At 32.5% G+C, this 23040-nt stretch overlaps 1 protein-coding gene across 1 annotated transcript; it reads right to left on the bottom strand.

The window, feature by feature from the left end:
• Positions 1 to 21026: 21026 nt before the first annotated feature.
• LOC103491213 (auxin-induced protein 22B) lies at positions 21027 to 22454 on the bottom strand. Its single transcript, XM_008451067.3, has 4 exons — positions 22109 to 22454; positions 21801 to 22018; positions 21618 to 21717; positions 21027 to 21524 (listed from the first exon to the last, which is right to left on the bottom strand). Exons 1-4 carry the CDS (start codon positions 22273 to 22275, stop codon positions 21449 to 21451), a joined length of 561 nt encoding a protein of 186 aa, XP_008449289.2. The 5' UTR covers positions 22276 to 22454; the 3' UTR covers positions 21027 to 21448.
• Positions 22455 to 23040: the final 586 nt, after the last annotated feature.

Genomic DNA, 23040 nt, shown 5'->3' on the forward strand with positions numbered 1-23040 from the left:
GGGAGTGCTTACGTCTCCTATGAGTGGGTTCAGAGCCATTTAAGGAAAAAGAATACTATTTGTGAGAACTCATGTAATAAAGTGTCATCAAAGTAATGAGACTAGCTTGGATTGTAACCCACCAAGGACGATCTCGCGTTAGGGGACACGTCCAACTCCTTAAACAAATCATCTGACTCATGGAAACCACTAGGAAATGGTGTTAAAGTACCTGTAGACATAAAAATCACAATTAAACAAACAAAAAAAATTACATTGAATCTAAACAAAATGAAATATGTGGATACATCATGATTCGTCGTTGCTTGATCCGCTTTGAGGTGATAATTGTTCATTATCATTGTTTATAAAGTCGTCAACAAGATGACAAACAATTAGTTTTCTCACCACCGTACGATCAACCTTAACTCTACTCAGAGTATCATCCTCAATGTGTTCATCCACATGATGTCCGACAACAATTTTCGATACATTCAATTGTTCATTCTCAACATCTTCCACTTTGGACACATCTCATATATGTTTATTTTGGACTCAAATAACTTTCCAACTGATACCATTTTTTAGGTTGTCGAGGTAAAAGACTTGTTATGCCTAGATCATGAGAATGACTGGTTCCTCAACAAACCAAAAATACGACGTGTTGATTAATTTGTATTCGAATTCACGTGTGTCTTATGGCTTTTGTTGTTATTTGTGCCAAACCATCTACACTTGAATAACCAAACACGTCGTCTCAACGAATTTGATAGTCCAACACTTCATCTAAAATACCATAAAAATTATTGTTAGTACTTCTATTGCCAATATTTTCATCTACCACCATGACTCCACTGTTTTGTGTTGTGCATTGGGAATCACGCTTTACCATGTAAAATTGTACCCCATTAGCAATGCATCCATTGTAAGAGCAAACCTTACATGAAGGTCCCACAGCAAGTGAGAAGAAATCATTAGCAACGTTTTCTCTCTCATGCATTTCTAGGACCTATAGTTGATATACATGAATATAAATCCTCAAATAACGTGTATTAATTCTCAAATTCATGTACGGTACATACATGAGCTCTAACCAATTAGGACATGCTCGTTGATGTCTTCTATATAAGTTAGAAGCACTTTGATCAAGTGTAAGTTGATGATTGTGAGGTTTTGTGACGACAATAAGAAAGACTTAGAATAGTGCGCGAAACATAAAGTTTGAAATGCATACTTACGGTAGTCCGTCATTTCTTTACAATTGTTGATAATATACCAATATACAAGCCATTTTTCTTTTAATGATAGAGTTCGTAAAGTTTATGCCCCTAATGCTCGCACTCTCTGCATGAACATTTCAAATTCACCAATTACCTCGTCATCGAGAATGCTATCATCATTTTGTTCATCTCTAGTGAATCGAGTTTCAATTCCAGTTATATATCTTTACAAAAAGTCCCTGATTCATTCATCACATATGCTTTTGCAATAGACCCCTCAAGACATGCTTTGTTTCTGAAAAATTATTTTAATGTTCGTAAATTTCTTCCAATGAGATACATCCACTTGTAACTAACTGAACCAGTAGCTTTGGTTTCATATGGTAGGTGAACGACAAGGTGTATCATTACGTCGAAGACGGCAGGTAGGAATACTCTCTCAAATTTACTAGTATGATTATGATATTTGATTTGAATCGGTTTAAATCACTTATATGTATCATTTTCGTGCACAAGTCACGAAAAAACCATACAATTTAGTAACAATAGTGGACACGTTTTAATATGGTAATGCTCGAACACCAATAAAAAGAAGTCGATGTAGCAAAACGTGACAACCGTGTGTTTTAAGACCTGATACTTTCTCTTCTTTATCATTCACACATCGTAAAATATTAGAAATGAAACCATCAGGAAATTAAACTGATTTTAGAAACTTGCAAAACGCAATTCGCTTGTTATTAATTAACGTGTACATTACATGTGGCTTTACAAATTTGTTGCCGACTTCTCTTAAGTGTAAATATTTTCTTATTTTCAAATCTTATAGGTTCAATCAAGCATTTGTGGTATCTTTTGTAATTCCTTCAATATTTAACAATGTCCCAACCAAGTTGTCACAAACATATTTTTCAATGTACATTACATCCAATTTTATGTCGTAATAATAGTTTGGACCAATAAGTCAGTACAAAAAAGATACTTCTCTTAGTCCAATTGAGAGCTAGCTTTCTTTTCTTATCTTCAGAAAGGGATGTTTACTCATAACTGAAAAATTTAACGAATCTAATTGTTCTAAGATATCATTTTCATTCATTGCAACTTGAGGAGGCCTATGCTCTAGTTCTCCATCACGTAGCTTACTTCTATGCCAAATGTGATTTTCTGGAAGATAACGACGATGTCCCATGAAAGCCATTTTCCCTCTTATCTCGAATGACGAATTATCTCCCATGTATATGGGACATACCTGATAGTCTTTTATACTCCACTTGGATAAGTTACCATATGCAATAAAATTATTAATGGTCCACAATAAGGTTACATATAATTATAAAAACTGACTGGTAAGAGAATCGTAAGTACACACACTAATAGTCCATAACTCTTTCAATTCCTCAATCAACGGCCATAACTAAACATCAATTTTCTTTCCAGGAGATCTTGGACCAAATATGGGCAATAACATGAAGAAGTTGGACTCTTAGCTTTCATGCATTTTCAAGGTGGCAAATTATAAGAGATTATCACCATAGGCTACATATTGTAAGAGGTACTCATATTTCCAAAAGATTAAATCTATCTGAAGCTAATCCCAAACGAACATTCCATAAATCTGAAGCGAAATTAGGAAATTCACAATAAAAATGCTTCTAGTCCTCTACATCAGTTGGATGTCTTAACACATCCTTTGTTTCGATCAACTCGCTTATCTTTATGCTATCTCATGTTAGATGAGCCTTCTTGCAATGCAAACAATCATTTTAATCTCGATATTAATGGAAAGTGGCACAATACCTTATACAAATTTTTTCCTTTGTTATCATTAACTTTGTACCGAGACTCACCACAAATTGGGCAATGTTGCAAATTTCCAGATTCCTTCGAATACAATATGAAATCGTACTTACACACATGAATAAACTCGTATCGTTGGCTTAAGTCACATAGTTTTCATTTAGCTTTGTAGAATGAAGTAGGTATAGTAGTACCCATTGGAAATTCTACTTTTAACAGTCCTAGTAACATGTCAAAGGATTTGTTACTCCAATTGCTGAGCACCTTGCTATACATTAGCTTAACTAAAAAGTTCAAGAAAATTATTAACAACCAGGGTATAGTTCATTGGGTGCTTCATTCATTAAATTCTCAAATAAATTTGTTATATCTTATACTTCACCATTAAAGGGCATTTCATTCTCCAAACTTTCTTTCGTTGGTTCTTCATGTTCAATTGAAACTTGTAAATCATTGAGCAAATTGAACATTTCATTTTCTTGAAAAAGGTTGCTAGTACCTTCTCATCTTCTATTTCTATACTTGTACACAAGTTCATTGGCTCTTCATGATACACTCAGTCTGTATAGGAGGAGGATACTCCAATAGTTAATAGATATCGCTTCACGCCCCTCTATTGTCTCCCAAATTAAGTTCATACATTTCTTGCATGGACAATTATTCGTCTGTAATCATTGGCGTGAAACTTTGCAACCCCTAAAAATTGAGACACTCCTCTTTCAACTGACAATTTATTTCTAACCTTGATTCAATCCTTTTTCATCGTTAAAGACCTAAAACATAAATAGGTTTGATTATTGAAAGTTAGAGAAATGGAATTGAGAGGATTTAAACTACGAAGCTAACTTTACAAAGTTTGCAACCTAGCAAACTTTACGACCTTTACAACCTAGCTAACTTTGTAACTTATAGCTAAGTCATCATCAATCTTTATAGCCTAGCTAACTTTACAACGCTTGCAACACACTTCAATCTTTATAAGCTAGCTAACACACTTCAATCTTTACAAGCTAGCTAACACTTCCGACAAACAAAACTACTAACCAATTCATTTCTAACAACATTCCACAACAACAACAAAACTACTTTCAGATGTACTTGCAAAATTCATTTACAAACTCACAATAAGTATAACAACATTCCACGACAACAACATTCCACAAAATAAAAAATTTACCTAAATATGTCAAGCATAAAAAAAAATCATCAGAGACATATATCATCAACTAAGTGAGTGATATTAGCTTGGCTTTTGATGAGCGACTCTTACGCATAAGTTGTTAATACTTCAAGGAAGGAAGAAATCCTAAGAGATAACCTTGGCTTTTGATGAGTGGATACTAGATTCTCATTTTGAATGAAAACAAGTTTGGATCCCTATTAATTACTTTTGGTGAGTAATTTTCATTATTGAGAATGAGAGAGAAGAAATGTGAATCCCTTTCCTAATTATTCAAATTATGAACAATTTCTTAGTCTTAAAATTCATATATTTGTGACTTGTGTTAAGTACTTTAGTTATGATCAAACAAATAAAAATTTTAGGTAATGAGTTATTTTGTCAAGTCTTCCCTTCCAAATCTAAAAGTGTGTATTTATAGGTAGTACACACTAATTCTTTACAATCCATTAGTGCACTCCTACAAAATCAAATATAAATATAATTAAATCAAAAACTAACTCTAAATTATCAAAGCAACACTTTTTAACCAAAACGTAACTAAAATGTTTACAACAATAACATTCACCAACAACATTTATCCATAAAACGAATCCTAAAATTACTAGACATAAAAAATATACATATTATTTAGGGCAACATCTACAATCAACAATTAATCATACAAATCTAAAAAAAAGAAGTTTGCAATTCATTAAACAAAGTCTAAAAAAAAGTAATTTTAGGGAAATTTCAAACAACAAAGAGTTTTAGGGCAAAATAAAAAATATACCTAAATAAGTTCAAAGAAGAAAGAGATAGGGCAGGCGGTGGCGTAGGACAAGGTAGGCGACGAGCGGCGGCGGCGGTCATGGTTTCTAATTTCGGTAGGATAGAGGCAACGATGTGCTTCATTTTCTCCTTCTTCTCTTTCATTCAGATCTATTCTTTAAAGAACGGGTTTCTAGAGGGGAACTCCAAACACTTTTCAATAGTCGCCGGGAGTTCTCCATACTCTCGACGAGTAGCCCAAATCTCCTAACACGTACATGAAGCACGTTAGAAGATACACCATCATTATTTAATTTTGTTCATTTCTGTCGATGCCCATATGTACAGGTTGGGAGATGGGGGTACACTCGACGCAATGACCAGTGGCATTGAGAGTGGGCATCCATTGCCGACGCGTAACATTACGTGTCGGGAGATATAATGTATACCAATGCGCCTTTCAATGCATTGGGAGATATCCTATTTCCTGAAGGCATAAATAGGTGTCAAGATATGCAAAATTTCTTGTAGTGTACATGCAATATTTTATGCAATGAGTGCATGCAAGAATTAAAATTAACTGACCTCAATGACTTTGTAGAGTGCACTTCTCCATTTGACATTCAAAACTTAGCTTATCCTTCATCTTAAACCTTAAAAGAGAATCTCGATCATCAAACTTTTTAATTTTCATAAACGACTACAATTGCATCCAATTGGAATGTAGAACTTGTATTGCGATTTGCTTACAATGTTGCACATAAGAAATTATGGAAGGTGCATACCAATGGACACTTTATTTTTCTCTCATTTCTTTACCATCATCTTCTACCTTTGTTTTATATTTTTGTTGTTGTCAATAAAGGAATCTTATAACATAGTAAAAGGATGAACACATCATATATAAACAAAAACTTTAAAGTGATTGACAAATCCCTAACTCTAAATATAGTCAATATAAATATTTATATATATGTAAAAACTTGTAGTATTTTGTTTGTTTTGGGTTACTAAGAATATATATTATTCAAATATTCTTAAAAGTTTAGGGTTAATAAAAAAAATGATGGTGGTTCTGAAAAAAAATTAGTAAGAATCGTTGATTTAAACTTATTTAGGGAAAATATAAGGATTTTTTTGTCATTACTAAAAGTTCCTGAAAATAGGAATGCTTATTTGAGGTGGAACTCAATACAGTAAAGGATAATCAATAATTTTTGCTTTTCATTCCAGTCACAAATTGCTTTCATTATTTTTATTTCTTTTTTTTTTCATATAAAGTCATTTACCTTATATGAAAAAAAAGTAAAGGATGGTTTTCAAATAAATGATGTCACTCTTTTTTTTATAGGTTTTTTAAAAAATATAACAAACCGATAAAATATTTACATTTTATAGAACAATTATGAAAACGAAAAGAACCCACAGATCGACAATGGAAAACACCAAAAATACCCCAGTCAACATGCGATTAAATTGACCACGAGCGCGTAAAGTAATCTTCTTCTAAATGGTCATGTACTATAGTCGAAACGAATTATCTATGACCGTTTATGACATAATGCACGATTGTATAGTTCTTTTTAAAGATGGAGAAAATGTTGCAATTTTTAAATGATGGTGTTGACCATGCTACACGATCGTGTTGACTATAGTAAGTGATCACATTTAGGTCATACCAACATAATCGTGTAGTTCCTTTTAAATGATAGTAAAAAGACTTCAAATTTAATCAATTGTGTTGACAATGATAAATAATCGTTCAGATCATGTCAAAATGATATTTAAACAACCTTGACATTCTCAAATATGAGGAAGATTAAGTGACTTCAAAGAATCTTGCAGAAAACGGTGAAGATGAAATAGGAGATTTAAACATAAGCATAAATTGTTTAAAAATAGAAGAAGGAAAATTTGGAAGAGGAGATGAAGAAATAAAAGAAGATGAATAAATCAAAAAGAATAAAAAGAAAGAAAAGTGACTAATCCTCTACAATATTCAAGGGCAAATCTAAAAAATATGAAAGTATTGTACTGGCTTCATGAGCTTTTTCTTTTTGTTATATAGGCCGTAAATATTTTTGTTTATTATTGCATTAATGAAAATTAACCTTTTTTATAATTATTTATCGTATTATAATATACATTTTCTTTTCGTGGTTCTTTTAGCAATATTAAATTTAATTAAAAAAATATTATTTAAACATTTTATTTGTGAACTAATAAATTATTAGATGTAAATGAAGAAGATTACTCTTTTTATATATAGCAAAATGGTCGGCTTATATTTTCAAATATAACAAAATAGCTCAAAATTTTCATTTTCATGTTTTTGTGAATTTATGCTATGTGATTGAAAATATTTATAACAAATTTTCATTTAAAATAATTTATCTAAAGATTAAATGTTTTTTATTATTTTTTTATTTTAATATATCACATTGCAGTTTTATTTTACTAAATTTATGAAATATACAACAATTAAAAAGAAAAGTACAATATTATATAGTAAAATAAATTTATTCCATTGTTAAGTAAAATTCTATAATATGGAATATATAAATATGTATATAAATATCAAAAGTATTATCAATACTATTAGTATATAAATGTCCATTAGTGTGCTTAGTAGCCAAAGCTACATGTCAACCCATTATTCATCCAATACTCGTGTCATCTGTCAAGTAAACATGGACTGTGAGTGGCCAAGTAATGTCACATCCTACTTGCCAAATTGCCTATAAATTGTGACATTTAGTATATTTTTAAGTGACAACATTATTGAAGAAAAATCCAAACACTACAAAAAATCAAAGGTCTGTAGAAAGAGGCGTCGAAAAAAGGGACATCGTTAGAAGAACCTTTTAGCAATGTTGTTAAGAAGGCGTCGGCAGTAGGAAGGTATGGCAACATCGTACAAATAACGTCGATAGAAGGTGAGGCTTCCACGACGCCAAGCGAAGAGACATCGTAAAAACGTTTAATTTAAATAATAATATAAACTTTTTACGACGCCTGCATGTACGCGCCGCTGATTTTTTCTCCTAACTGCGGATGTTGCATGCAACGCATCGTGAGAGGTCGACCTTTTGCTGATGTTGCTTTGACCAAGTCAGCAAAGGTTGAACACTTAAAAAAAATTGACCACCATTTCATGATGTCAGATTCGATGGTGTTGTCAGAGGTCAAACTTCTACCGACGTGGGATACGTAATGTTGCCAGATGTGTGACATTTTGACTGCTTTTAATGGAATTCTCACGATACTATAAGTGACTGCATCAATAGTTATTTACGAATCACCGACGCAATAAGTGACGACATCGCGAGTTAGGGGTTCTCTCGACGTTTTCGAGCTGCGTCGAAATATCCCCTTTAAATTTAGTTATGCATTCAGAACATAGAGGCATACAAAGAAGAAAAGAGAATAGAAAAAAGAAAGAGAGAGAGGAGAGGATCAGACCTTCAGTCGCCGACACCGTTCATTGCTTCCGTGTCCGCCGTCATTACTGACTGTCGCCAACCATCCTTGTGCCATCGTCTATTTGGTTCATCGTCTCTACCGGTAAAAATAATGTATTTTATTCTTTTTTTTTCGTTTCTAGAAAATATATATTAGATTGTATGAATAAATTGTATGTTGTATGTATAAATTGTATATTGTATAAATTTTGTGTGTGTACGTTAGGGAATAATATATATTGTAGAATGTATAAAATTTTGTAGATTGAATAAGTAAATATCTTTGTAATTTAAATTGTAAATTTAATTGTTTAAGAACCAAATTGTACATGTGAATGAAATTTTAACAATTGTAATATGTTAGAGAATGATTCTTATTGAAATTGTGATAATAAGAATCATTCTCTAACATATAGATTATGTTCCCAGCTTCCCACCTCGATCTTCTCCTTTAACAATATCTGTTGACTCTGTTAAACTCTTAAACCCAATAAACATGCTAATCTAGTATATAAACTATTTTACATGCAACAAAACACAACGGAACCTAGACCAATCATAGACATACATGAAGTGAAGCCCTAAAACAACTGATTTAGCAAGAAAACCTAATGGAGACACCATATCCAACAAGGGTTTATACAACTCTAACACCTATAGCTTACACAAATTGTACAATATCTATATCTTATAAAGACATATACAACAAAACAAAACAGAACCTATGTACAACTCCAACTACGTACTAGCAATTGATCTAAGAGCTTCAGTAGACTAAGGCAGTCTATCAGGCATTGAGAGTTCGATCTCTACTTGGAAGGTGGAAAATTTCTTTTGGAAGGGTAAGCTATAAAGCTTGGTGAGTGACTCAGTTTAAAACTGTAAATTTAAATATCAGCGTACGTAAAAACTTTACAGATATAAATCTGTTTAACCAAGCCGTAAATATAAACGTATAATAATAAGAACAACTTTCTCAAATACTTAGCATGTACGTCATTGAAATCTAACAAGGCATATCAAGTATATCAAAATATTTTAACTAACATGAGAAATCTACGTTGTGTAGGACATGCCCAGTACAACCAATGTTTACTAGCTCTATGATGTAGTAGGATTCGTCCAACACTCCCATCATCTTTGTCGTAGTAGGGCCCACCCTGCACTCAAGACAGCATCGTTGTTATGGAGTATACTCAATGTCAACAACGGAATCTAACTTGTGTGCACACGGTACCATATAGCCTCGAACTCAACATTTTAATCATGTAGTTAACAAAATCCTCAAAAACTCATACAAAAATATTTAAATATGTATGCTATCTTTATCTTTCGTAAAACTCAAGCTTATTCAGATTGTTCATGGAAAATTGAAAATTTAAAGACATTACTTGCTTAAAATGGTATTGTTTCACCTACTTTTCAGAAAGTCGATAATAACGTACTCATGTATAAATTTCATCATAAAACATAAGTTTGAACTTATGCTTGAAACCCTTCATAGAAATCATGCACTATTCATCGAAATATAATCATAGATAATAGTTTAGAAATCTATTTGGTCTGTCTTTGCTTCCTAAATTCCTAATATTATTTTTTGTTTAGTGCTTGCTATTATTTAGGATGATGGAGCCATATCAACTGCTTCTTTCTAAGAAAGGACGCTACCAAATTAGCTGGTAGATTAGAATCACCTTTCCTGACATGTGATAATTTCAAAGTACTAAACGTAGGAAAATGTCTCCATTTACAAAAAAAACAAGCTTTAGCTTGTAACTATTAGTGACATGCTTTTGTGGTAATTAGACTGCAAGGAAAAGGAAAAAGTTTGCACGAAAAATGTTGTTGTAGGTTTTTTCCCATTTGAATTGAAAGTATATGAATAGTTTTGTATGAATTCTCCTTTGTTTATTTGTTGCTATTATTCTTATTTATCCCCACTGTATCAAAAGAAGATGTTTCTCAATGGTTGTTGTTCTAAATAATATTATTCCAACAATAAGAACAAGTTATTTATTTATCTTTTAACTTTAGTTTCAAAATTAAAAGGGGAATATCAAAACTTCTCCAAGGATGTTGGCATACCCTGAAAGTCATTACTAATATGACATACCTAGATAAGATCATTAGTAATATGACATACCCTAAAAGTCATTTTTACATCATTTTTTTGTAGGATTGTTTCTTTCATAGGAACTCGGATAGTTTTTATTTGGTATCTCAGTGAAAATTTAAATCTTTCTGTCCAAAAACATGTTTTTTTTTCAAGAAGAATATTTGAGTGGAGATGAAGTTGGTAGATTGTAATATGGCACAAGTATCATGTAGCATGCATTCAACATGGTTGAGGTTTAATAACTAGTGCCCCATTTGTAAATTATTCAACAATAGTTTCCACTTTCTAAAGAATTAGGATTCACTGTCTATGAAACTTTATGTTTCTTTTGTACAAATTACATATGTTTACATCTCTTCATTCACCAACAAACTCAAGCAGTTGATCTTAACTCTCTTTATTGATTTGAATGAAAATTGTGCATGAGTTGTTTGGAAATCCATGATTTTATCATTTGTGTGAATTAATTCAATAAAGTAGCTAATTAATAAATCATTGCAATCATAATGATAGACAAAAAATCATAAACCAAACGGCAGAAAGAGTGAACCCATCATAACAAGCTCATTATATAGGGGCTCCTACCAATCCAATTCAATACATTATAATATCTCAAATTATGCACATTTTGGATAATGAACAGATCGGTCTCCATCTCCTAAATAGGCATTGATTTACACATGATTATTGATTGCAGAAACAAAACACTTGGGGCATGTACAAAGGCTATACAATTAGAAGCACATTAATATCCTAGACAATATTTTACAAACTGCATGGCTAGGCAGATCTTGATATTGAAATTCCAATAAATTCTTAGATTCTAAACTGTAAAAACAGTAAAAATACACCAGCCTTTGATCTAACTCCAAAGGGTAACACCATTTTAGACTAAATAAGTTACCAAAGTAGTTGTAGACTATTTTGTCAAAGCTGCACGAAAAATAAATTGTAAAAACAAAGTACAGAAAGTAAAGAAAAATATGTTCAAAAATTACAATGATATTAATTCCATGATGTTCATTACATCCACTGATTTATGTACAGAGTTCGCAACATACATGATATACAACTCCTACAAATTTCGCAACAAAATTCAATACATACGAGTGTTGGTCCATAATTGGAATGCCAATTGTTTTCTAAAGTAGGACATGTTTTCTTAACATAATGAAACTAAATCAAAACCAGATGTTACGTATTAAAAAATAGTTAATGGTGAATACGACATAATCATTGTTGTTTCATTGTAGTGGAATGGAGTCGACAATGACAAATGGCCAAGGTTCCTTGTATGTCGATGATCCACCTCTCCTAGAAAAGAATCCAGTACTATCTAACAAATCCTGCACCAACCCCCGAATCAGCAGTACTATGCTTCTCATATCTTCGACACTCGTAAGCGACGAAAGTGAGTCTCATACTTTGATTTGACAACTTATCAAATCCAAGCATAATAGAATCCAATGATTGTCATGGACATTAAATGAAGAGTAAACGTAATCAACACTTGCCCAAGGATCTTGAAAGTCCTCTTTCGACCCAAAGAAATAATCAGCCAACCAATACTTTTCTTTCTAGTCAAATGGGAAATTTTCTTTAATGCATTATTTGTATCTGAACCACTTTGCAACTAAAAGTCGTTGTAAAGAAAAAAAATACATATGTGTATGTATTTATGTCAGACCAAAAGATACGAAGATGACCTTCAAATGCAAGTACATACATAAAGTAGCGTTACGAATACAAACCACGAAGATTGTGTTTTACAGTTGTGAAGTTTTGTGCAGAAGGTATCTTGACCGGCTTAATCTTGAAGTGAATGAAAAGAAAAAGTGCATCCAAATGCTAAAAGAAACAAAAGTAAGCACTAAATGTATGGGGTGATGTTGAATGTAGATTAAATATAACAATAAAAAAATATTATAATAACAGAAATAATAAGAAAAGCTCTTACCTCATCCGCCAACCACAGACGACATAAAAAAGTCTCCAAAAAATATCTTGGATTTTTTTCATGAAATGTATCATGCACCTCATTCTATGTATGCTTGTTTGTAATCCAAGTTCTAAGTCTATCCAAATCAACGTCAAGTATTTTGTACATGGGATTATAGACGAATGGTTGAGACTGAGAGGATGTCGTAGACCGTTTAGTTAGAGTTGTGAATGGGGTAGAGAGGTAAACACTTGCACGCTTCCTACGTATGGGTTGAATTTTTGGTTGTTGAGTAGAAAATGATTCTATCTCCGTGACGTCTGAATCCAAATGAGTGAGAATTTTTTCCCAGTTTTCTCAATTTAAACCTCATCGTCAACGACGTCTATTTGTTTTTCTAAACCAATCTGAAACTTCTTCTCCAACACATCGATTGGCTTCTCTAACTCAATATAAACCTCACTGCCCAATGCATTCATTTTGTGCTTGTCATCCACTTTCGTCTTATTATTTGAGTCATCCTCCTTCAGCATCCTCAACTAGGGAGGGGAACCGACTATGTCAACATTTTGGTTTCTGGGCATCAATTTCTTCATTTAATAGTGTATGATCCACCAAGCCTTCAAACCTTGTGCGGCCTCCTTCGTTACCATATGGAAGCTCAAAATGCATTAATAAGAATAATGATAGAAACTAAACATCAAGTTTAGCGAGAACATGGAACTAAACATATGAGTAATTACAGAGTATCAAACAACTAATTTAGATACAAAGATTAAAGAAGCATTAACAGTTGTTAAAAGTAAGACTTTGATTCCGAACCTTTTTTTCAAATTCCATGTGTTTCAATATGGTGGACATCATGCCCTTTAATTCTGCGATATCTGATTTTAGACTTGCAACTTTGTTTTCAACAACCGCTACTCGATCTTTGAGATTTCGAAGAGCCTCTTTCATCTTACACTTCAACTTTTGTTTCTTACTCATTTTGAAGTCACCTCCGTCATCACTAACTTCTCCTACTCTTTTTAGACCACCATTCTTTGTATGAACAATGTTACATGGATGGGTTTTGTCAAAAAGTTCGCCTGAACTAATTCTCAACTGCTCTTCTTCAAAAGTCATCTCAATGACAGCCTTAATTATCAACTAGAAAGAGAAAAATCAAATATATTAAGGCAAACAAAATGGCACAAAGTCATGCAATCCTCAAGTTAGCTATTATTGTTGGCTGTTTACCACGGACAAGTCAAACACCTGGCTTTGTACAGTATGGAACTTCGGTGATTGTTGGCACACCCGCCTCAACATATGTGGTATGTCATCACTGTTTACTTTGTCTACACCACATCCAATGATGATTGGTATAGACTCATATGCCCAAACCTATTCCACATTTGACAAACAAGTTTAGCAAGTGCCCTAGTGTGTGTATATATTTATGCATAAGTTTGAAGTAGGAAATGACATACCTATAACGCATGCGGAAATCCCATGATAGTATATTTCATCGTAGTTAACTTCTTCTTTTCCTTGATATGTTGCATGTCCAAGGCTGTTTTTAAGGCATTAAGCGTGCATCCAGAAACAATCCCGCCTCAATCATAATTATCAAATATGTTTCATTCATCAGTAATTTTTTAAAAAAAATTTATCCACTTTGGTTCTCCTATATTTTCCTAATAGGGATAGCTCTATAAAGTATACCAAAGCTAATTTGACCATATCATCGTCATCACCCTCGTATTCCAAAAATCATCCTCTACCTCGCTTACATAAATGGACTCTTTGTCTTTGAAGAACTTCTCCAACAATCTACTATTCCCAACATATTGAATTGACTCCTTTTTGGTACCCCATAGACCAATGTCAATGTTAAACTCCCTCCTACCAAAAGTACACACAACACCTCATAGCTAGAAACTTATATGATCCTTTGATTCATCTTCCACCTCCCTTAACAATAAGTAATAATAAGTGGCCCATTAAAGGCGATATTTAGATCCAAACAATGGTCAAACTTTGTTTTCCTAAATAAGGCTAACTGATCTAGTTTGAGTTTAACCTTAATATTATGTGTTGTATTTTCTAAATGAGACAAACAACTTACTAGAGCCTAGAAATGATGGGAAGGCTTAATCTTGTACATGGGTCCGTTATGTTAGTTGATGTCAATGTCATAATGGAAGCTTGAACCAAAAAAGAACAAATGAATTTTTTTTTTAAGTATTTAAAGTCTCTACTCCATGCAAGATGTGTGCGAGATAAAACATAAGTGAATAAGAGGCTTACTAAACATGCGTAAAAACACTTCAAATGATCTATGACCTAGAAGTTGTAGCAATTTGATTTTGAAACGCATAGTTTTGAATGTGTGAGATGTGTGCGAGATAAAACATAAAGGTTTAAGAGACATACTAAACATGCATAGAAAATGTGCAAAGCCTCCTAAAAACCTCAACTATTCCACATTAATCTACAACAATTCTACGTTAACTTAGACCAAAACAACTAAACTATTTCATATTTTAAGATAAGAATAAGTAGACAACAACAGAAATAATCTACACACAATCCAAATCAGTTAACAAAGGTATATAATTGATTTCAACAACAAAGAAAACTGACTTTTATGTTTGTTGTTATCTTTCTTAAACTTGTCAACTAGAATAAAAATTTGCACAATAACTAAGCTAAACTAAATTGCTTACAGTCCTAAACATATACTGTAACACTTTGAACAACTCCCACGAAAATATAAATGTTGCATTTTTCTTTAATGCATGTAATACTTTGAAGGAAATAGATGCTTTAAGGTTGTTTTCAAAGCTATTTTCTTTTAGAAATCTATATGAATGATCATATATCCTCTACAAATCTAGTAATAATAGAGAACTGAAAAGAATCTTTCTCACTTAAGCAAATACTAAGAACTTGTAACAAAGTTTTTCTACTAACAGGGCTGCCCAACATCTCCTTGAGAAGCGCTAAAATGATGTAAAAGCTTATAGGATAAACTAGTATTGAAATTTCTAAGCAGTGCAAAACTGTTAGTATTGAAATTTATGCCCTAAAACTCAGTTTAATTTGTAGTTTAAAAAAATATTTTATTCAATAAAGTGGTTATTGAGGACTTATTAGTGAAAATATAATACTATAACTTTGAATCCAATAAACTTAGGTCCCGATGCTATCCAGTGTAGACTCAAACTTTATGTAGAGACATAAACATGGATCAAGTTCAAGTATATAGTCCAAACGCTCTATAGTGTATGAATAAGGTTTGACACCTTATTCTGGAAACACTATAGATGTGACCAACTATGTAGAGACATAAGGTTGCACGTTCATGTAGAGACATGGAAATGAGGGCATCCTATGTAAAGAATTTACATAAAATTGGAACCATGAAATAGTCACTTTTAAGTTATAACACTGTTGACTGTATAAAACTGAATATTTTTATTATGATGACCTAGGTAACTTAATTTTAATCTTGAGCTAACTATGAACTTCTGTTCACACAAAATTATTCTTAAATTTGCATAGGTGAGGGCAGCTCAATAAGCCTCCCATTTCAGGGGTAAGATCGGGTGGATGGCTAGAAACATAGGGTGCAAGAACTAATTCACTCCTATCTGTTTTAGGGTTAGTAGAAAGGTTGTTCTCCCAAGGATTGAATCTAAGTTTTGAACAAGGGGCTCCACTCTCTCATTGGCCTGAGAGGGATTCAATTTATAGGTTGGACCTTAAACCAGTTGTTTAATAGTGGATTAATGGGACTTAAGGAGCAAGATGTAATCTCGGGAGTAAAACGGTATTTTGATCCAGCCGAGCTTATGAACAATCTGTTAAGGATTAACTTACTGATCATGATTATATCAGATGAACAGAAATATATCTGTAGTGAGGGAAGTGCAACTACGAGACTTTTGTGGAATGACTCGTTAGTTAACAAATGTTAATTAGCTCGGTTTAAAATAGTTTAGTCAGTTAATCTTGGATCGTTGGAGCCCCTGATCTATAGGTTCATTAGGTTCCGCTGCTAGCTCATATGGAACTAACTTAGAACATTTTGTTGGAATAATTTTAATTGTTCAAATTAGGTAAAGAGAGAAAACCGACGAATATATGTGATATAATTGTTGGCTATCAGTCTGAGATAAAGCTTAATGTTTAAATGTGATTTAAATATTAAAAATATGAATACGAATTCATATACAGAAGGTCATAATTGATGGAAATGGTCAAAGTCGTAAAAAATCAAAATGTTGACTTTTGACCTTGAAAAGTCAAACTTTGACCGGATTTATATTTAAATATGATTTAAATTTTGGGAAAAGAAATGCGGATTCATGCTCAGGAGGTCGAAATTAGTCAAGACGAACAAAATGAAAAAAAAGTCAAAATGTTAACTTTTGACTTGAAAAAGTCAAAGTTTGACTTTGACTTAAATTGTCAAATGATCATATTGCCCTTGGACTAGTTAGTGGAAAAATCTAACATTTTTTTGGATAATCCCACTGACACTTAGTGGGATAAGTGGTTATATGAGATGTAGGCACCTAGCCACTAAGTTTCACGAATGGTTAGTGAAGTGTTGAGATTTAAGAAACTAATTACATGCAATTTTGCACATAATTAGTTATTTAAAGGGCATTTTTCAAATATTTGAGAACTTTTGGCAAAAATTTGTTATTTTAAATTTCAAAACTCTTCCAAATTCTCTCCCAAATTTCAAACCTAAATTCCCACCTCCAAATTCCATCTCTCTAAATTTTCTTCACATATCGGGTCCTACCACCTGGTTCTAAGTTTGTAGAATAGCGGGTCAACTTTAGTGGAGGTCCCAATTCGAGTTTGTGAGGAGATTATCAAGGAAGTGGGAAGCTACAAAGGTATGACTTCTTTTAACCCTAATTTTGTTTTAATTAGGGTAATTTGCATGTTAACTCCTAAATTTGTTTATATGTAATTAGAGTAAGATTCGATCTTAATTCTACAGCGGATGTGTCATTTTCTATCAACTGACAAATGATGAGGCAAATAAGGCAAATGCTGAATCACATATAGTCTAAACTACAACTTCACATCTTCCAACTTTACTAAAGAAATTGATCCTACTCAATGCTACCTAGTTTCAATTTACAAAAGCTCGTTCTAACCCAACGGCAGAGAGTTTTCATACATGTTAAGAATCACCCAACAACTATCACAAATTTATATAAATTTATATGTACAATGGTTAAAAAAGGTACATACAAGAGAAAAGGGAGAGTGATCGCCTATTGAGATTTGACGAAGAACTTGAACAATGATAGCTGAGTCGCGAAGAAATCCAGACCGAAAAGAGGTTTACACTGAGTTGCGAAGAAAAAGTTGTGGGAGAGGTTTACAGCATGCTCCGACGTCCCATCGAAAACTGAAGATCAAAGGCAATGGAAAGGCGATGTTCACTGTGGCTTCACCGACGTTCAACGGATGAGACGATGAATACAGCACCAGAGTAGAGGAGAAGAAACTGAAGCAGGAAAGTTCAATTATTTTTTTACTTTGCGCAAGGAGAAGAACGAAATGGGTTTTCTTTTTTTTTTTTCTTTTTTTACGTTTTGTTTTGTTTTAGGTTAAAAGAGAAGGAAAGGGAAGGGAAGGAAAAATACATTAAGGGAAAATTTGACATTTCACCTTCATTTTGTCCTAAAACTCAATTTTTTCAAATTCAATCCTAGAAATCATCTATTCCTCCAAATTCAGCATATTTTTGGCAATTTCCCAAAAAACTTTTCCCCAAGCAAAAATCTCAAATCCTCAAAAAGAAACAAGCGCATGTGATGCTCAATCCCATTCCTCCTTATAAAACCTCCAACCATACACTACATTAGTGGTATCGAATCTTTGGATTTATAAAATTTATATGTTGGTAAAAATTCCATGAAGTTTGAAAGTAAATAAAAACTTTTAGAATTTTTTTTATTTCCTTATTTATTTATTTATTTATTTTAATATTATATTTTTTTCGATATTCCTATTTTCGTCGTGGTTTGGATAATTTTAAATCGATTAAAAATTGAAATTAAAGAAATAAAAAAGAAAAAAGAATCCGAAGGGTTTTGGCCCAAAAAGCAATAACAAGAGGAGACAAAGAAAAAAAGTAGAATGAATTATACTAAAAAGCAAGTCGTTCACTCCCTCACATCATTCAAATTACTCAGAACCTCATTTCGCTTCCCAATATTGACTCTCCTCATTCAATAATCATTTTGTGGACTAATTTGCCCTCTTCCCTTTTCTTTCTCCCTTTTTTAAATACTTTTTTCTTCTTTTTAAGTGTGAATTCCCTTTAATTCAAATATATTATACTACCAAAATTGACTGGACATTTCCAATAAAAAGTTGGTTATTATAATAATACGTTATTACGATTGGATTATAATAATTTGTGTTTAAAAGATAGATTTTAATTTAAACACTACTACCAATAAAAAGAATGATGAACATGAAATAGTAAAACGGTAGTAAAGAGTAAATACTATTGTAAAGGAAGATTTTGAAATATTGTTAACTGTAACTAATTTGGAGACTACAAAATAGTATTTAGGGTACTAAAATAAAGGGGTTAATATAGTCGATGCCCCTAATGCCATTTAAAAGTTTAAGATGAGAATAAATCTACTCATGTTATCACTCCTTTATCATACTCTTGAGAGTGTTTTTGGGTTTTGAAAAGATGCCTTATGTTTTTTATTCTACTAATCATTCACGATGAAAATGTAAGAAAGTAATTAGTTTTATTTTCGCCTTAAAAAATGAAAAATTAAATTGTATGAGCTCGTAAATTTTCAATTTCGTATAGTAAGTCTATACAACTTTTAAAATTATCGAGTAGGTAATGGATAGAAAATTGATAGTTTAATGATGGATGAAACAAAAATTTCAAAATTTATAGAATAAACGTGTAATTTTAATAATTTTACTAACATACCTATCAAATACGGTATATCGCTTTTTTTCCCTAGTAAAAACAAACAAACGTTCAACCAACATTTTTCTTTATTGTATAAATTAAAAAAACATCAAATGGAAGTGCTAAATAACAAATACAAAAGTTACATGAGTTGTAGTTTTAAATTCTTATAACAATTTTGTACAAAACAAAGTTGTACTTACTAAAATTATGACCTTAAACATAACATCTACAAAGTATTAGGTCATAAAAATACAAACAACTTTATATTAAGATTCTAGGTTAGACATGTGGCTTTATTTATTTAATTTGTTAAACTACGTGGGACAGTGTTAGTGGTAAAGAAAAATACCTAATGTTATGGACTCACGTGACACAAATATATATAAAATGAAATTAAATTTTACTTTTTTTTTTTCATTATTATATTTGAATGTAGGCAGTTAAAATCAAGGTTAAAGGAGTGAAAGAAGATTCAAAATGGACCCAAAACAAACTAGGCCTAGTCGACCACGGTCGAACATAGCCTAAGTTTTAAAGGGATGAAACTCTAATATGCTTAGGAAGAATCTTGGGTCAATCGACCTCGACCCAAAGAAATTTGTACGCAATTTGTCTGATATAAGATAAGGAAAGAGAAATATTGGAGGAAAATGTGTTCAAGGAAAAAGGTAATGAAACTTAATAACCTTATTTCCATTAACCTCGACCAGGGATGAGGTCGAGGGGTGACCTTCTCTATTTAATGATCGAAGCATACTAGCCTATTTGAGTCATAGAAAGATGATGATATGGATCAATAGCTCAAACCAACCTCCTTAACTTCGGCTTAGGAGGAGACAAGATGAGGCAAAGAGCGATATTTTTCATTTAGCACACCCCTAACACTAATTGATTTAGCATAAGTTTAGGAGGCTAGAGCTCTCCCTCAACTTTATGCTCTTTATATAATATATATATATATATAACTAAACAGTACTCATATCAAAAGTTAGTCTAAAATCGAATTGTAGCTCTTTCTAAATTTAGCTTCAAACCTCGTTCAATTTTATTTTTATTAAACTATAAAGCCTCGGTAACAAATTTTTTGAATCTGTCAGCGCCATGATCCATTCAATTTAAGAGATAACCTATCTTTATTTATGATTGAAAGACTGAAATTCGAACCTTCCACCTTTATGATGAAAGGAGAATCGAAAGTTCTACTAGTTTCTGTTAACTACCATTGAATTAAGCTCGCTTTTGCAACTATAGTTTATTTAATCCTTGTTTAATAGTTAACTTGACCATAGTTTATTTAATCCTTGTTTAATAGTTAACTTGACCAATTTAATCTGATACATACTTTGGTAGATGAACTTTTCATTAATAGATTCTATATATATATATATATATATTAAAAAAGGTGATACATTAATACAAAAGATGGAAAATTTAAAAGAAACACAAATATAAACATTAAAGTATTAATTTTATTATTGTAGTACATAAACTTTAAAGTCATGTTAGAAACAAACAAACAACAAGTAAACAATTTGGGTAGAAAACAAAGAAATGCAAACATATTAAATTTCAAACACAATAATAATATTATATTATATTATATTTAAACCAACTCCGTAATCCTCAAGCAAACAATGTTATTACTTTATTCCAAAATGAAACAATCTTCATTTTCAATCAAAGCATTACATTAATTACAATTTCATTTCAACACCATATTTATTCTACAAAGTTTCATCGAGATCTCATTGAACCCAAAAAGAAAAGAAAAAAAGTCATCTTAATATATCATACTATCACCCACAAAGCCCCCTAACTTTGTTACACAAATCCAAAACTTTCAACAAAAGAAAACAAAATATATTTACTTCCGCGACAGTTCTTTTCGTCCGTTCGGATTACCGTCACCGGAAAATTCTCCCGACGGACCAGATTTTCTTTTCCGAGAAACCAAACAGAAAATTTTCCATTCCTTGTTCTCCTCTTTTTGTTTCTCGAGAAAATTAAATCAAACTTCATCGTTTTTTTCCCTTTCTTTTTCATACGCCACAGCTTAATCCTCCAACTTCAGATCCTTTCATGATTCTCATCCTCTTACAAGATGAAATAAACATTCTGCATTTAAATTGAACACCACAAAATTAATGTCTGGAATTTCGTTATACATAAATCTTAAATTCTTGAAGAACATTAGAATAAGGAACTTACTGCCATGGAACATCACCCACAAGCATCCAATCACCATCTTTATCTTCATAAGTTGGAGCAAAATCAGATCCCTTATAACCTTCCCTCTCGGAGTATTGACCTATAAATTAAACAAACCCTAATGTTTCAAGCATCAAAATTTGAAAAAAAAAACCCCATTTCACCTTTGAAAATTTTTCTTACCGATGGTGAACTTGAACATATCCTCCAAAGCCTTAAGAAGCTCAGGATAGCCTTTATAAACACTCAGATCAATCTTCCTCAAATAAGGAGCACCATCCATACTGACTTTCACATAAATCCCTCCGCCGTCCACTGCCGCCGTCGTGGCCTCTGTTTTCTTCACCTGAAGTGTATTTTTCCTAAAAGATCTAATCGGTGGCCACCCCACAACCTGAGCCCTACAAAACCCACATCACAAAACACAAATTGAGTAACAAAGAAAAACACAAACACAAAAGATTTTCTTAAGGAATCGAATCGCCACTTACTTTGGGGGAGGTGCAGAGTCATTCTGGAAATTCCTCTTGTTATTAGGTTTGACTGCAGATGAAGCGGCGGATGAATCATCTCTTTCAGAAACGACTCCGGGAAGTCCAAGACGAAGCTCGGTGGCTTCAAGATTGAGATCGTTGTGAAACGTAACATTGGACACCATTCTGCTCTGGCTTTTGGTTGAAGAAGAAGAAGAAGAGAAAAGGGGTTTTTGTTTTGTTTGGAAATGGGGGAGTTGTTTTATAGATAAGAAGGAGATAAGGGAATGGGGGGAGGAAGAGGAAAATGGGGGATTGTCGGTAGAAATGGGAGCAGAGTGAGGCAAAGGGAAGAAGAAGGGAGGGGACAGAGGAGGGACAAGAAAAGCCGCCCAAATGGGAAGGGGAAAAAATTGAACGGTCAAGATTCGTTACAGTGGTTGTGGGAACGCAAATCGGGAGCGTACATATTAAGGAACAAGCAAAGCCATGTGAAGTGGGGGCCAGCAATTTACGATAATACCCCTATTTGGAATTGGGTGTGATGTGGCCTTGTGACCGTGTGACCGTGTGACCCTGTGGCCGTGTGAGTTTTTCTTTCTTCTTTTCCTTTTGAATTTTGTTTGGTAAAAAGTTTTGAATGTGTGTTGTGTTGTGGTTGTAAGGTATGTGGACCCATCACTTAGCTAATTTCTTTATTATTTGTCACATCCTAACTTTATAATACAAACCCAACATTATATAACCCCACCTCAATTTTATATACATAACCCTACAATACTCATACAAAATTTAACTTTCAAATGATAAAAATTCAATCCTTTTAGGGGTGAAAGTGACCTATTACAGCTCACTCAATGTTTGGATCTCAAATTTCAATTATTTAATTTTTTAAACATTATAACTCATACTTAACATAGTATCTATTTGAAAACTTTATTTTCGATTGT

This window comes from Cucumis melo, chromosome 5 (assembly GCF_025177605.1).
Source record: "Cucumis melo cultivar AY chromosome 5, USDA_Cmelo_AY_1.0, whole genome shotgun sequence".
Lineage (NCBI taxonomy): Eukaryota > Viridiplantae > Streptophyta > Magnoliopsida > Cucurbitales > Cucurbitaceae > Cucumis > Cucumis melo.